General features: G+C 36.0%; 3 protein-coding genes across 3 annotated transcripts; 2 read left to right on the forward strand and 1 right to left on the reverse strand.

Moving 5' to 3' along the window:
- Positions 1–421: 421 nt before the first annotated feature.
- tam (DNA polymerase gamma, catalytic subunit tam) lies at positions 422–12,948 on the forward strand. Its single transcript, XM_073089154.1, has 18 exons — positions 422–752; positions 1,480–1,675; positions 2,028–2,182; positions 2,839–3,038; positions 3,412–3,560; positions 3,911–4,124; positions 4,653–5,191; positions 5,594–5,806; positions 6,073–6,178; positions 6,425–6,555; positions 6,977–7,149; positions 7,963–8,086; positions 8,620–8,800; positions 9,119–9,291; positions 10,503–10,638; positions 11,179–11,347; positions 12,005–12,121; positions 12,708–12,948. The coding sequence occupies exons 1-18, from the start codon at positions 460–462 to the stop codon at positions 12,928–12,930; spliced, it is 3,492 nt and encodes a 1,163-aa protein (XP_072945255.1). The 5' UTR covers positions 422–459; the 3' UTR covers positions 12,931–12,948.
- A 210-nt stretch (positions 12,949–13,158) lies between these two features.
- On the forward strand, positions 13,159–14,453 carry LOC140754211 (probable RNA-binding protein EIF1AD). Its single transcript, XM_073089156.1, has 2 exons — positions 13,159–13,374; positions 14,019–14,453. The coding sequence occupies exons 1-2, from the start codon at positions 13,252–13,254 to the stop codon at positions 14,346–14,348; spliced, it is 453 nt and encodes a 150-aa protein (XP_072945257.1). The 5' UTR covers positions 13,159–13,251; the 3' UTR covers positions 14,349–14,453.
- Positions 14,454–14,652: 199 nt separating this feature from the next.
- Positions 14,653–16,098, reverse strand: LOC140754212 (speckle-type POZ protein-like). Its single transcript, XM_073089157.1, has one exon. It carries the CDS (start codon positions 15,875–15,877, stop codon positions 14,858–14,860), a length of 1,020 nt encoding a protein of 339 aa, XP_072945258.1. The 5' UTR covers positions 15,878–16,098; the 3' UTR covers positions 14,653–14,857.
- Between the last annotated feature and the right edge of the window lie 322 nt (positions 16,099–16,420).

The following is a 16,420-nucleotide window of genomic DNA, read 5'->3' on the forward strand; positions in this document are numbered from 1 at the left end:
TAAATAATCATGAATTTTTCTTAAAATTATCTAATAGATTTCTTAAAATAGAGTATTGCGTGCAAAGGATATAGATTGCGTTAATCGGTTCTTTGCTGCCTGACTGCGAGTTGCGACACAGAGTTGTTCACCAATCAACCGTCTAGATGGCGGAACTTGTCTGCTATTTTTTTTATAATGTGACGTTTACTCCTAAGTTGTACGAAATATACATTAAAAATATTATTAATATAAATTTAATTAATTGAATCAAGTATTCATATATTTAAAAAAATAAGTTATTTTCCGCGCACTTGTTTATTTTGGTGTGTCTTATTCTGGTGACTCCACCTAAAAATGTACTCTGTGATTCCACCTTCTTTATAAACGGACGCTTTACTGTCAACACTGTCAAGTGAAGTTTGAAATATATATTATTGGAAAAAACAATAACAAATAGGCGGCAATACTTCACATAAAATGTTGAATACAAAGGAAAGAAATATTATTAAAAGTCTTAATAAATACTACATTATTTACCGAAATTGCTGTGATATATTACCTAGTAGTGAAATAAGGATAATAAAAAGAAACGATAACAATTCCGCTGATAACCTTAAAGGGCAAGAAACCGAAATTAAAAAGGATGAAAACATAGTTAATTCCAAAGAATTTAGGGTAAATGAAGTGAATATACAAATGATTTCTAAGAACATTTACAAACAATTATTTAAGAAACCTCCCAGGCCTATAGATCCAAAGATAGTTCAAAGGTAATTTATTTTTTGATTTATGTGGAAATTGTAAAAAGTCTCACATATGAGTGTTGATTATATGTCTTGATTGTCTTATCGACATTGTTTCTATATTCTTGTATAATAATATTTTGAAAAAATACTGTCTAAAATAAGAAAAAGATAAAAAAATTGTGGTTCCCTTCAGTATTTCTGCTTTATAACAGAAGAGTAGCACTGCTATGTTACGGCTTGAAGGGTGTGGTAAAGGAGAAACATTTATTTGCACCATTTCAGCTCAGCCCTCAGGGGCAGCAATGGATTATTTGTCAACCGCAGAAACCTCCTCTAACTCCATATGGAGTTGATTATGAATGTCCATTAGTTGTCACTTATCAACAAGAATATATGTCCGTTTGCTAGTTCTATAATAATATAATTTTGAAGGTGGTAGAACCCTTTGTGGTTCGACTCCGGCGGCACCACCGCCACACCTATTTATGCCTAATAACAGCAGTGTTAGGCGCTGCTGTGTTCCGGTTTGAAGGGTGTGGTAAGAGAGACAGACTTTTCCGAGGCGTTCCAGCTTAGTTCAAAGGGGTAGCGGCACATCTGTGGCTGACCTCGGGTAAGAGTATCTAATCCTATCTGGGGTTGATTACAGATGTCCATGGGCGGCAGTAGCCTCTTACCGTCAGGTGGACTGCATGCTCGTGTGCTACTCTTATATTATAAATAATAATAATAAAAATAATCAATATTTCAGTTGCCAAGAGAGTCTATTGAAGCATGGAATTGACTACAAAAACTACAGCTACCTACCTGATATAGAGTTGAAGTTGCCTGAACTAGAAGGGGAGGATATTGTGGAACATTTCTATAATATTGGGGAGCGGCAAAGTGCACCTTACAGGAGCCTGCTTCAGATGTTAGCTACTAACAAATTACCTACATTGCCTAAGGTATAAATTCAATATCTTGAGAACTAGACTTGTTCTGTAATCTGTGATTTTTAGTGTAAATACATGTGTGACCGTAGTTTAATTTTTTGAAATACATTGGTAAATTATTTTTATTTAAGACTAGAAAAAAAATAGTCTGGAGTTACAGCAATTTTCATATATTACTGTTTTACTTATCTCAATATTAATTTCTTTATAATAACAGAACTGATTTCAATTTGATTGTTTTCTAAGTAAATATGCTTTTGATTGTTTGTATGTATAAGTAAATTTTCATTGCTGATGATTAACTTCTAAAATAATAACAATTTGTAGACTGTTCTATTTGTCCACTCTTTTCTTTCTTATCTAGAAATGGTTAAGGAACCCAGGTTGGACCAAGTATGGTGAAGGTCCACCTCAGTCGGTGCCCTGTCCTCCTGATGATGCTCTTATCTTTGATGTGGAGGTGCTGATGTCTGCAGGAAAGAGGCCTACACTCGCCTGCGCTGTATCACCTGACGCTTGGTTAGTTGAGAAAGTAAATTATTAAGTAAAAGCTATAAAAGCCAAAGTTTGCCATTTCACATGCTATAATTGATATAACAGAACTAGTGAAAGCTCTGTGTTTAGAATAACAAGGTAGCTAGCTAAGCTAATATTAAGTTAATTTGGCCCTCGGTCAACAGATGGCATTGTACGAATTCAGATTATTCACAGAATCACGCTTTCGAGATTATTTGGCGGAACTATAAGGGTCTCCGGTTAGTTCCGCCAGGCATTGAGCTCTCAGCCGAATAAAACGTATTCCCTATAGTGGTGGTTTTATTTGAGGGATTTTTTCGGAGCCGTCTGTATACTCTTGCCTATATAGTATTTCGGTTATCAAAATTGACAATTGTCACAATAAAAATTTGTTTTTGTAAATACACATTATGATAATTATATAGGATAATTAGTATACAGTTAATTATATGCAGTGATCATATTAAATGTCTGTTAAGTTGAAATATTGCACATATCTATGTTTCATCTTTCAATAATATTGTAAATGGCATTATTCTATCACATACTCACTCTCTAGAATGTATGAATGACAAATATAATATATGAAAGCTTCAATTTCGGATTATATTATTTTTGGTTTTAGTCATAAATAAATGAATCAGAAATGTATGTTCCAGGTATGGTTGGATTAGCGCACCAGTTGCAAACAGTGAACCGAATAAATCTTATGACAATGTTAGGTATGAAGATCTGATACCATTGGAAACTGATGGAATGAAGCCTTGTGGAGACATTGATAGACCTAGAATTATTGTTGGACATAATGTCTCGTATGATCGTGTTAAGATTAAAGAGCAGTACTGGTTGAAGAGAACTGGTAGGTTTGTGGTCAAATAATGGCTAATAAAGATTTATTTATGATTGATTGTTTTTAGTGGATTACCCATATGATTAACTGAATTATTATTATTATTTTCATTAATTTTTTTCATCTTTTATATACATGTGTGACAAATAGAATGGAATGATTTCAGCTCAAGTGAAAGACAAGTTCTCTTATTGTTAATAGATGCACTATTTTTTGTTATAATTTTGTTGCAATTCCTGTATAAGATTTGTGTGTATTTCTGTATTTGTACTAATTATATTCGATTTACATTATAATGAAATAATTGACTTCGAAGGTTACTACGACTACGTAATCTGGCTCGAAGGACCAAAATAAGCAACTTTGTTCAATACCTTTTTAGGAGTTCGTTTTATGGATACGATGTCAATGCACACATGTGTAAGTGGGGTGACGAGCTACCAACGAACTGTGCTGAAGGCAAAGAATAAAGAACCAGACCCTTCTGATGACGACTGGATGGAAATCAGCTCATTAAATAGTTTAAGTGAGGTGGGTAGGTACATTATTTGAGTAAATTATTTCTAGTTGATAAGAGACATTTAGATGGGATTGTTTATACTTTGACTAGATTTGTTTCCCGGTTATGTGGAAATAGAAGTGTTGAATTTAAATAATGTTGGTGTTTATGTATTGATAATATATGTGTATGGCACCTATAATAATAGGGATATGAATTTGAGACTGTTCCGTAATAAAAAGTCTACATTTTTAGAGTGATAAAACTTCAGATAACACTCCATTTCACAAATGTACTTAAGCGGCAATGTCCACTCACCAGCAGGTGTACTGCAAGTTTATGTGCTTCTTCAGTTTTATAAAAAAAAAAAGTTAATTTACAGGTTCATAACCTCTACTGCGGCAAACTAGTGGACAAAGAAACTCGCGACATATTCGTAGAAGGCACCATGGGAGATGTCCACGAAAACTTTCAACTGCTGATGAACTACTGTGCCGGTGACGTCATAGCCACGCACAATGTCCTGAGGGAGCTGTTGCCGATGTTTCTAGAAAGGTTTCCGCATCCCGTGACGTTGGCCGGTATGTTGGAGCTAGGTGAGTACGGCTCGAAGGACCAAATCTGTCAGAAAATATCCCTTTTAAATTTCCCTTCGAAATTATCCTTTAAACTGTCTTACAAGCCTTGATTACAGCACTATTATGCATATAATACAAATTGGGTTGTCACAAAGTTAATGTGACTTATACTATATTATTAAATATGTTTGTGGTAGAACCCTTTGTGGTTCGACTCTGGCGGCACCACCGCCAAACCTATTTCTGTGTTATAACGGCAATGTTAAGCGCTGCTGTGTTCTGGTTTGAAGGGTAAGTGTGGTAAGGGAGACGTACTTTTCCGAGGCGTTCCAGCTTAGTGCTCAGGAGTAGCGCCCCATTTGTAGCCGACTTCAGGTAGGAATATCTAATCCTATGACAGGATTGATGACAGATGTCTATGGGTGGCAGTACCCACTTACCATCAGGTGGACTGCATGCTCGTCTGTTACTCCTATGTTATAAAAAAAGTAATTTCTTTTCGATTTAATCTCTATAAGATGACTGACTTTTGAATCACTATTTTAGGGACTGCCTATTTGCCAGTAAACTCAAACTGGCTCCAGTACATTGATTCAGCAGAAACTGTATTCGAAGACTTCAAACTGGAATCACGGCAGCTACTGTCATTGAAGGCAGACGAGGCCTGCAGAATGATGGAGAATGAGGCCTACAAGAAAGACCTCTGGATGTGGGACCAAGATTGGTCCACACAGACCTTGAAGTTGAAAAAAGGTGGTGTTAAAAAAAAGAAACTGGCTGAAAATGTTGAAAAAAAGAAAGATTCAGTGACCATAGAGGAAGTTGTAGAAAAAAAAGAAGTTGTCTATGAGTGCCTCAATGAAGATTATATAAACTCGTTAGAATGTACAAATTTGGGTATTAAAAAGAGTAATATAGAAGAGTTGGATGCAAAGTTTGGGTATTTGTACGATTTGGGGGCATTACTGCCGGTAAAGCGGCCGTACTTAGCGGGCTATCCTGCGTGGTACAGGAAACTGTGTACGAAGCCCGGGAAAGACCCGGATTGGACGCCCGGCGCTAATAACATTACTACTAGTATGCAGGTGTGTATTATTGTCTATTGTTTTAGAACAAAAATAAGGTCTAAATCTACAAAGGGCTAAATCTAAAACCTGGTGAGACAATCCTAATGTATGTGTGTTGATCATAAAGAAACATAATTAAAGTACCTATATGTAAAAGTGGTTTATAATGGCATACTATAGTAGTTACATTACATAAATAAATGATGTACATATAAATTTAAAGTGACTAAAGTCAATGCTTGTGTACTTTAAAATGTAGTTCAAATAACATTTAGCAATAATGGTGGCCAAATGCCGCCTTATAACTATAAGTATAACTATAAGGCGGCATTTATAGAATAACGAATATTTTTCTCTCAATATTATTTATCAATGTATAATTTATGTCTGTCTAGTTATTTACATATTTCGGTTGCACAGATAACACCAAAACTCCTGCGCTTGTCCTGGGAGGGGTATCCCCTCTACTACATCCAGTCAGAGGGCTGGGGTTTCTTAGTACCGTATAGTAGGACCAGAGAGGACTGTGAAGAACCTCCTGTGCCCTTGGAAGGGCTGCTGGAGGCGTGCCCTATGATCCAAGGGGAGAAGGAAGTCGATACTGAGTTGTATGTGCTACCTAAAACTGTTGAGGTAAATATTTTTTAGGTAAATTCATATGAAGGTCCTCAATCCAATGTCTATTGATGGCATTAAGAGATGGGTAATTGTTGACTGTTATTTACTGATTCATATTTTATTTTGTTTATAAAAAATGCCTTTGCAGCACGTAATTTTGGAGCCCACGATCTTGTGATTGCTTGTGCCAATAATGCAAGCTAATCAATTAAATTTTTAACTTATAGAGTATAGAATAAAGGTATATTTATAATAATACATATAAAGTAATTTTGTGGTAGGAGGACTTGGGTCGACGGGCATACTACGCACGTAAGAGACGGCTGGAACAAGCGGCTGCTAATCAATACCATGGCTTAGGAGTATGGTGCGGAGTTCAAGTGCAAGGTATATATTGTTGTAGTATCTTATATCTCGTTTCTATACGCATTATTTATCACCTATACTAGAGAAGGGGTGGGGGAGTCGTACCCCTAACTCTTGACTCTGTTATTACGCCCGTGACTAAAATATATACAGTTATATATAAAATAAAAATAATTACAATAACAATTTTTTTTATTATTTTATATAACCTTCCATTTGTCAACTTATTTATTTACTTGTTACAATATCAAGTTTTCTTTATTATAGGTTGTTGTCACTTCCTGCGTCTCCCGCACAAAGACGGACCGAAATACAAAGTGGGGAATCCCCTAGCAAAGGACTTTCTGAATATGTTCAGTCAGAACGTGCTAACGGCGCAAGGAAATGAAGCTGAAAAGGTAATAAGACGAATTCAAATAAGGAGGAGATTATGTTTTATATATACTTATCTTTCTGAGGGAGCTATTTAAGGAAAAATATTTTTAATGTAAATAATTTAAAGATACTGGATGTGCATTATTTATTACATAAATGGATTTATATATCTAAGTTGAAATGTATTGGACTGAATAATCAATTAATATACAAATGCGTTTAAAAGATTTTTAGCTATTTTCATAATAACCATATACAGAGAGGCAAATAAAAAGTAAATACGGTTGTTAGTTTCTTTTAATCTGTATAACTTTTGGTAATTATACAAAATGACACGCTTTTTAAAGTCACACAGAAAGTACAAGAAGACACTAACACACAAGAATAATTCCATAGAGAATTTTCTTTGAATAAAATAATTTGTTTACATTTGAATGACTGTAGGTGCTATCATTCGGTCGCATGATGTCTTACTGGCGGAACAACCGCGAGCGAGTGATGGGGCAGCAGGTGGTGTGGTTACCACCTGATGTACTGCCAGGGGATCTCCGGGGGGACGGGAGACGGTACGGTGCCATCGTCCCCCAGGTGGTTGTCTGCGGTACTCTCACTAGGCGGTAAGTACTGTTCTTTATTGTTGTATTATTGTAGTATTGTTCTTATATGTCTTGTAATATAAATATAATCCATTTGTATTTTTTTCCTTAGTACATGTTTATTATTGAACGTATAAATACCGTCCTATTTATTTTCTGCTTTACCCAAAGGTTGACTGGTACAGAATGCTTCTAGCATTAAGTCCGCCTTTTGTACCGATTTTTATGGTATAATAAAGTATAAATAAATAAATAAATAAGTACCTACACCTGATGGTGAGGGGTCATCCATAAATTACGTAACACGTAAGGGGGTGGGAGGGGGTTAAGGAGTCAAATATTGTGTGACAATGGGTAGGAAGCATTCCTAAATTTCGTGACGTTACATTACAAAAGTAATTTATCTACAATTCTACTATATGTATGGATAATTTAAATGGAAAGAAATATAATTTTGGAACTGCATTTATAATTTCATTATACTCGTATGTAGATGTGAAATTGCAAATACGTGATGTCACAATGTGGGGGTCTCACAAAATGTGATTACTGCGACAAGGGTGGGGGAGGGGTAAAAAATTAAGTAATTCGTGTGACGTATGGGTGGACGACTGCCAATGTAGATCAGAAATCTATTCAAATAGGATTGGCTTAATATTTGTCACTTCTTAGTATAAATAACAGGCAAGACAGTATAATTAACATCATAATATGTTGGAAAAGTTTTATCCTACGTGTATAGCATGGATTTCCGCGAAATAATGCCTGATACCTCTAATAATAAGAAGAGACATGTGCCCGAAGCCCTGTAGCCATCTTAATATTTGTTTCAAGTGCGAGTGAGCCAACATGGATGACAGCAAGTAACGCACACAAAGAACGCATTGGCTCTGAACTACGCGCTATGGTACAGTCGCCGCCGGGGTACAAGTTCGTGGGTGCTGATGTCGATTCTCAGGTCAGCTTGCTTTGATTATTTGTATATTAATTATATAAAATGACTGAATTAACATAAGTTCTGTTATGGAGAGGGACCCTTGCTCGGCAATGGGACATGATCAGGGTAATATTCAGTACATACAGATAAAATATATGTATCAATAGGAGCATTAAATCAAATTTCACTATGTAGACAAAGTTATCAAAATAAATCCTTATTAGGTATAATTTTTCACAAGATTTATAAAATCCGTTATAACGGATCATCTTGCATATACAAGGTGACTATGGAAATGCTAACTTGGCATTAAGGAGGTCCGGACACAGGCGAGAAAAGATAAATTCTTTATGTAATAGGACTTTGGGATTCAACCCCTCCCGCCGTCCTCCTTAATAAACCTGTTGCAACGCCTTTGAAAACTAGCCATCACAGCCCACGTTTAATATAATTAATCTCTAATGTTAATGACAAGATTAATTATTTTTTTTCCGACTTTACGTTTCGTATTGTTTACCATTAAACATATTAAATAATTTGATACTATTATCCAGGAGCTATGGATAGCAGCACTTCTAGGGGATAGCTCGATAGGCCTATGTGGGGGTACTCCCTTCGGCTGGGCCGTCCTCGCGGGAGACAAGAGCCGCCAGACAGACCTACACTCCCTCACCGCTAAAGCTGCCTCTATTAACCGGGATCACGCTAAAGTTATCAACTATGCACGGATATATGGTTAGTCTTTGTCATAATCACTATCATCCTTATTGTCAGTATTATAATGTTGGTATTCGTTATTACCTCTATTAGGTTTACATTATAGTTATCAGGGTTATAGTTTAAAGGTTTGTGGTTTGATTCCGGCGGCACCACCGTCACACCAATTTCTGCCTAATAACAGCAGTGTTAAACGCTGCTGTGTTCTGGATTGAAGGGTGTGGTAAAGGAGACATACTTTTCCGAGGCCTTCCAGCTTAGTTCTCGGTAGTGCCGCCGGAGTCGAACCACAAAGGGTTCTACCACCTTTGACGATCATACTTTTTTATTACCCAGGTGCGGGCCAGAACTTCGCAGAGCGTCTGCTAAAGCAATTCAACCCAACAATGACGATATCGGAGGCAAAAAGCAAAGCGGCCAAGATGTTTGCCACCACTAAAGGGAGGAGGGTTTATACGCTGAAAAAGCAGTACATGGAGGGGTTCATGGATGAGGATTTGGAAAACCAGGTACATATTTGTAAAGGTTAATAGATTATATTTAGGGCTAGATTCAACTGTGGGAACATCCCTGTGTTTATTTCTGCCTTTTAATAGTGTTAAGTTGGAAATAGGTGCGTTGTAACAACGAGCACGTTATATTGCCTCGGATTTGTCTTGAATTGTCTTGATGAGTAGGCAGAAATAGGTAAGTCGGCGGCACCTCTGGAATTGAACCACGAAGATTTGTGTAGTGCATGCAGGTAGAAAAAATATTATAAGAGGGTATTTGCTTGGAACGCAAACGTCATTACTGTCATAAGGTGAGCGTCGACTGTCAGTCAGTCTGTATGCGTTCGTCAGTCCGAGCGGACGTGGTGGTGCTTTAATTATAGTCTGATTCATAATTAGGTGTCCAAAATGTAAACAAAGGTGTTGACCTATCAAGATCATACCCTTCAAATGGTAGATTCTTATTTTTGACAATATTAAATTAATACAACAATAATAAAATAATAATCTAAAAAAATTAAGATCAATTCACATTTTCTAATATTTTTATTACCTCAATTTCGTTCCATACAGTAATAATAATAAAAAACAAGGTTTATGGTAGAAAATTAAAATGTGATAATGGTAACACAATCCGAACCCAGAACATTTCTTGTGCCGTCATTTTTAAGTTCCGTAGCTGATGTTATTCATTTTCATGATTGTAATTGAACTCGAATGTATTATAGTTTACATAGCGCGTTTGTTAAATTGTGAATAATTGTAAAGTTTTCGTTTTTTGTTGAGTTTGTTAAAGTATTTATTTCTTGTTAATTTTGACAGTGACATTTGTTTGTTTACATTTTGGACACCTAATTATGAATCAGACTATAGTAATTTTTTTTTTATAATATTCGAAATAGCAGACAAGCATACAGCCCACCTGATGGTAAGTGGCAATTGTCGCCCATGGACATCTATAATCAAACCACAGATAAGATTAGATTCGTAACTAAGGTCGACCACACATGTGCAGTTAACAGTGAGGAGGTTCAGCCACCAGAACACATCATTGCTATTATTAGGCAGAAATAGGTGTGGCCGTGGTGTTTCGGAGTCGAACCACACATGATTCTGACACCTTAACCAAACAAGTATTGTTATCAGTGTCGGGGACACTACAAGTACTACCACCTTCACTGTATTAGTGTGCTGTAATAAACATTAATTATCATATTTATTATCATCAGAGTGTGGAGATGACAGCGTACCAAGCGACCCGTCTGGCCAAGATGAGCGGCAAGCAGTTGGAAGATATGTTCGAGCGGCCGCAGTGGCTCGGTGGCACTGAGTCGCTCATGTTCAACAAACTAGAGGAGATTGCCGGTTAGTTGTGTAGACCGTATAACAATTGATAAACTGATAGACTTTTTTTTTTTTAAATAACCTGACAACATCGTATTATCCATCTTCACATTAATAATACTAGAGGAGTGGGGGTGAAAAACATTTGTGTAACTGTACTAAAAAGGTAAAAATTGAAATGACAAAATGGACAAACCCATTGTGAAAATTTAACTTGTCGCATATAATATTAGTATTTAATAAAAAAAAAACGTATGAGTACCTATGTACGCACATAAGAAGTTATACTTCTTTGGCGCATTTAACAAAAAAATATAAAAGAGTGCGTTTATCAAAATGTACACGCGCAAGAAGTGATATTATTACAAAGGAAAAATGACCGCAAACTGTAATCAAATCAAACATCTTTATTTGCTAAAATAAGGTATAAACTGTTTAAATGTGTCCTAAGATACAAGAATCCTCTTATTACCATATTACCATTTCGGCGTGCAAATTTAATTTTCACAAGCTTAATCTCACTGGTATAAAATGATGATTATACATTTGTGCTGTCCTCAGACTCCCCAGCGCCATCTACCGCGTTCCTTGAAGGGCGGTTATCTAGATCCTTGGAGCAGGCTCGGGGCCGTTGGGCCGGTACCCGTCTCAACTGGGCCGTGCAGAGCGCCGCCGCGGACTTCCTGCACCTCATGCTGGTCAGCATGACACATCTTGCTCCCTCAGCTAGGTACTAATGACCTTGTCAATGCTTCGTTAAATAAAACATTGCTTCAGTATAGAAAACGTTGTGCATTTGGTACGTATTGTTGGAAGGGTCTGAACGCCGATTGACTTGCATGTAAGACTTCAATTAGGGTTCGTACACAAAACTGCGATGCGACGTCGCATCGCAAAAATCTGCGAGCTCCCTCGACGCATCTCAAGAACTTGCGAATTGATTCGCATCGCACAGTGGTTGTTGTTGTTGGTCACCCTGAGAGACGCTACGCCGCACGATATCGCATCGCAGCAATTCGCATCGCAATTTTCTGCGTTGCGAATTCGCATCGCGTCGCATCGCAGTTTTGTGTTCGAGCCCTTTATCTGTGATCGGCTTTAAGTAGAAACCCGGTACTATTTGGAAACCCTATCAAGTGGCGGTAGTGACCGATTAAATAACATAAAAAGTACCCTCATATATTTGTGACTTTAGTTTGGTTTAGCTTCATAAAAATGCATACTTACAATAATTTCCCAGACTCATTCACACAAAAACAGCTAGACAAACATTTCGTATCTCTGAGATTTCAATTTTATTTATTTTTAGATGTAGGTATAGTTTTCCATATATTCTATATTCCATTTGGGGTTGGATAAAAAATGCTTTGTATTAATTGTATTTCAGATTTTGTCTTAGCTTTCACGACGAAGTACGATACCTGGTTCCTGAAGAAAATCAGTATGAAGCTGCTTTAGCCTTGCAAATTACAAATTTGTTTACAAGAGCGTTTTGTTCTCAAAGGTGAGGAATATTTAAAAAAATACGCTTATAAATGCAATTCGTAAAATTTTGTATATGTACATAAAATCAAGAATTCAGATGTGCCTGGCGCTTTACCTCTACGAAAAAAGAAAGCATATTCATACATGATGGTAAATTGAGTTTATGATCCATTACTGTTCCATTGCACAAGCAGTGATAGCCTAGTGGTTAAGAAACTCGGCCTCTCGATCGAGGGCTCCGAGTTTAAAATCCCAGGCACGCACCTCTGATTTTTCAAAGTTATGTGCGTATTAGAAATTAATTATCACTTGCTAAACGGTGAATGAAAACATCGTGAGGAAACTTGCATACCTGAGAGACTTAAAAAAAAAACTCAAAGGTATGTGAAGTCTACCAATACGCACTTGGCCAGCGCGGTGGACTTTGGCCTAATCCTTCTCATTATGAGAGGAGACCCGTGCCCAGCAGTGGGACGTTAATGGGTTGATGATGATGACTGTTCCATATCTGGCTACTATAAGCATAACGAAGCAAAAATGCTCAAGGTTATGCATGTATGTTGATAGACATATAACAATACTAGAATATTAAATTTCCTTTCCAGGGTAGGAATCAATGACCTCCCAATGTCAGTGGCATTCTTCACATCGGTAGAAGTAGACCGTGCGTTACGCAAGGAGGCCACGCTCTGCTGCAGCACACCTTCTAACCCGCGAGGCCTCCAGCACGGCTACGGTCTGCCTCCGGGACAAGGCCTCGCACTCACTGAATTGCTGGACATTTTGAAGAAAAAGACTGAGAATCTTCGTAGAAATGTTAATAAATAAATGAACATTTTTGATTAAGTGTTTTTTTTCCTAACAATACGGGTAGTATTGTATATACAAAATGTGATCTGAAAATTTTTAGCGATTTTTCGACTTTCGATCGATTATTCCTGTGGCGATTTCTCGTAAAAAGATGGAACTGAGACCACAGAATACCAATAGGTACTCCTAACGAGACTGAATGATTTCTGATCTCTCTGTCAGAAATTATGACATTCAGTTGACATATTTGACAGCACAAAAAGTAAGATAAAGTTTGGTTATGTGGGTTGTGCGAGTTTGTTTATAAATTAGAATATCTTAATGTTTTAATCATTGAAAATGTCGAAAGTTAACAAAAGAAAACATGTTATGAACGAAGCTCTCTGGGATGACTACGAGCTGCCTAAGGAGAATCAAAGCATTGTTAAAGTATTGAAAAGTAGAGGAAACAATCTTCACGAGGTGCGTAATAATGTTTTTATCATTTTCATGTGATTTTCGATAAAATAATGATGTGATAAATGACATAAAAGTAGCACATAATGTACTTTTCTTGATTTTTAGAGTACTATTCTTGATTTGACTTCTTATTTCGCATGTCTGTCTATAACCAACTTCAATTAGACGAAGAGTGATAATGTTACAGATGCATTGCTCTCTGGTGAGTTACCTGTAATGTACACCTTATGTATGTCTCACTTCACCCATCTAAATTATTGTGAAATCATCAATCAGATGTCTGCCCCCCTAGGAGTTCAATCTAAACATTTATATTGTAAATTACATTATTGGTGCTATATGAAACATATTCAATGTATTATTAAACTTACTTTTGTAATATAATATTGGATTTATTCTAAATTTATTCAATAAAACAAAGTTGCAACTCGATAGTAAGCGTACTAATCAAATTCATAATTTCCTAAGCAATTGCTTGTATGTAAAATTTGTTGATTGCCATTCCTCTAGATTTTAAATCGTTAGACCATTGCATGGTATGTTACCAGGATGGGATGTGAATAATATACCTCTAATAGAAGTTATGAGGTATTTTATTTTACTATGTTTTTGCAAAATGTAACTTTTAATTTATTTTTCTATTACAGATCACAACCCCAAGTGGTGAAGAATACTTAGTATCCATGCCAACAAAATTCCGTAAGAATATTTGGGTAAAGCGAGGAGACTACATACTTGTAGAACCTATAACCGAGGGGGACAAAGTTAAGGCAGAGATTGTGAAAATTATGAACAAAGACTCTATTAAATATTATAAAGAAAATAATGTCTGGCCGAAAGAATTTGATGATGATAAAAAGGAAAATACAGAAGTCAATGATGATGATTTGTTTACAAACACTAATAGGGCACATGTGAGAGCTTATCAAAGTGATAGTGACTCTAGTGATACAAGTGAATGTAGTGAAAGTGATTGAGATAAAAATAAACTTTGTGATAATAAATGTTTATTACATTCATCCTAATTTCATCATACATAGTGTTACAATTTACCTATTTCAATATTGTTATTGATTACATATTCGATTGATACATTTCGTTTGAGTAAATAATAATTATTGTTACTATTATGATAAATAAAATGCTAAATGCATGTTTGTTAATATTAACAGTTATTTCTATATATGTGACACATGTTTCGGTAGTAACATTTTCAACTGTATTTAAACCCAAATTAATTCCCCAATTGATGATACAGTGTACCAATGTAGTAGCATAATATTAAATTTCATAAATATTTTATTCCATATATCATTCAAACATTAAAAAGTGTTTTATATATTTTATGATTTGGTAATAAACCAACGATCTAATTAAATTTTGGTGTTGTAATTTCATGATAACCTCATGTTGATAATTTTTGTAAGGAATGCCGAATAAAGAATGTGCATTACTAAATTATTGATTGATATAATCCTTCATATGATCATGTTATATCAATTTCCATATCATCATTCATGATATACTCATAAATTGTTTTAATCAAGTCCACAGACTTGACTTTTGCCCAGCCTTCAGTCTTCGTTATAAGCTTAGCTTGCCCATCTTTAATGAACTCAAGTGTTGAAAGTTTTAAAACCTTTGCGGAATGTAAGTCGGCCAATTGTAGAGTCTCAATGGCATTTTCTACAGTAAGTTTCTTGTGTAATGATTCCTCGCAAAGACTCTTAAGTCTGCTGAGTTGATAGTAATCAGCTGCAGCCAATAATTTCTCAGGCATCTCATCTACTTTTGGTGCTTTGTCACTGTATATAAACGTAAGCACTTCATTTAACACATCTGATTCCAATGGTGACTCCACAATGTTGGTATAACACTCAGTAGTGTTATGCTCGAAATGTGCTCTTAATACAGCACTCCTGCTGGCCAGAACAGCCTTATGCACTTTGTGTTCAATGCCTTCAGCAGATTTTATTGTTATATCTGAAAACAGACCATTGTTTAAAAGATTCTCGAAGTCGTAAGCCAGTTGAGTTTTGGGGACATTGGTGCGGTCCACTTTGATGTCGTTTGTAACCAGGAATTGGAACTTAAGACGCAGACTGCCGTCGCTCAGGAGGTACACGTCGCGGCCGTCGTCGGCGATTTCTTTCTTGAACAAAGTCGATAAATACTGCCACTTATTCGCTTGAACTGTATGATATTCCTTGATAACGATAGAGCGTTCTTCGAAACGCTTCAAGCACATGGTGAGGATTGCTTTCAGAAACACGGGTACCGGCGACAAATAATATAACTCGATCACATCATTGTCGCGCCCAATAAAAATCATTTTTAATTGAAACCGTGTATCTGTTACATCGGAATTTTTGTCCTTAGACTTCTCGGTACGAATATCTTTCGTTGTTTTATTATTCAGCAGGTTTATGAAATTCGGTATGGTCCAAGTTATCGTATTTATCTTTGTCTGGCCCTCTGTGCGAGTAGTATAATTTAAGCTGGACATGGTTTTCAAAAACGAGAAGACTACTTTATTTAGAGACTATAAGTGGTAAGTTCTGACTACTTCAGAGTCCGAGTCTTCCTGACAAATATATGATTTTATTTACCGAGCAATATTGCGATACGCTCTCACGTTTAACGAAATTATTGATTTTGGTGACGTCAAGCAAACAATGGAACAAAAATGACACATTGACATGGCAGCCGGCTGATGAAATTGACATTGACTAACTTATTTAGAACATGATTTTGCCGATCATATAAAATATTATTGTAATAGATGTAGTATAAAGATACAGGCTTACCACAGAGCTAGGCTTATAAGAATTAAATTATCTATTTTGTTTTGAAAAAAAGTTGTAATATATAAACAGCTGTTCGTTTTATTTGACCAATTTAATGAATATGGCAATAAATATCAACTGTCATTTTGACAGAGAAAACATAAGAAGGAACATTTATAAAGTTAGCTTCTTCCACAGTAATGTTGTGGTTTACTAAATCAAGTTGATTATATTATTTTTTTATAAACTCATAAAAACTATAT

This window comes from Epargyreus clarus, unplaced genomic scaffold (assembly GCF_041222505.1).
Source record: "Epargyreus clarus isolate Ecla_fem2 unplaced genomic scaffold, WU_Ecla_fem_2.2 ptg000029l, whole genome shotgun sequence".
Taxonomy (NCBI): Eukaryota; Metazoa; Arthropoda; class Insecta; order Lepidoptera; family Hesperiidae; genus Epargyreus; species Epargyreus clarus.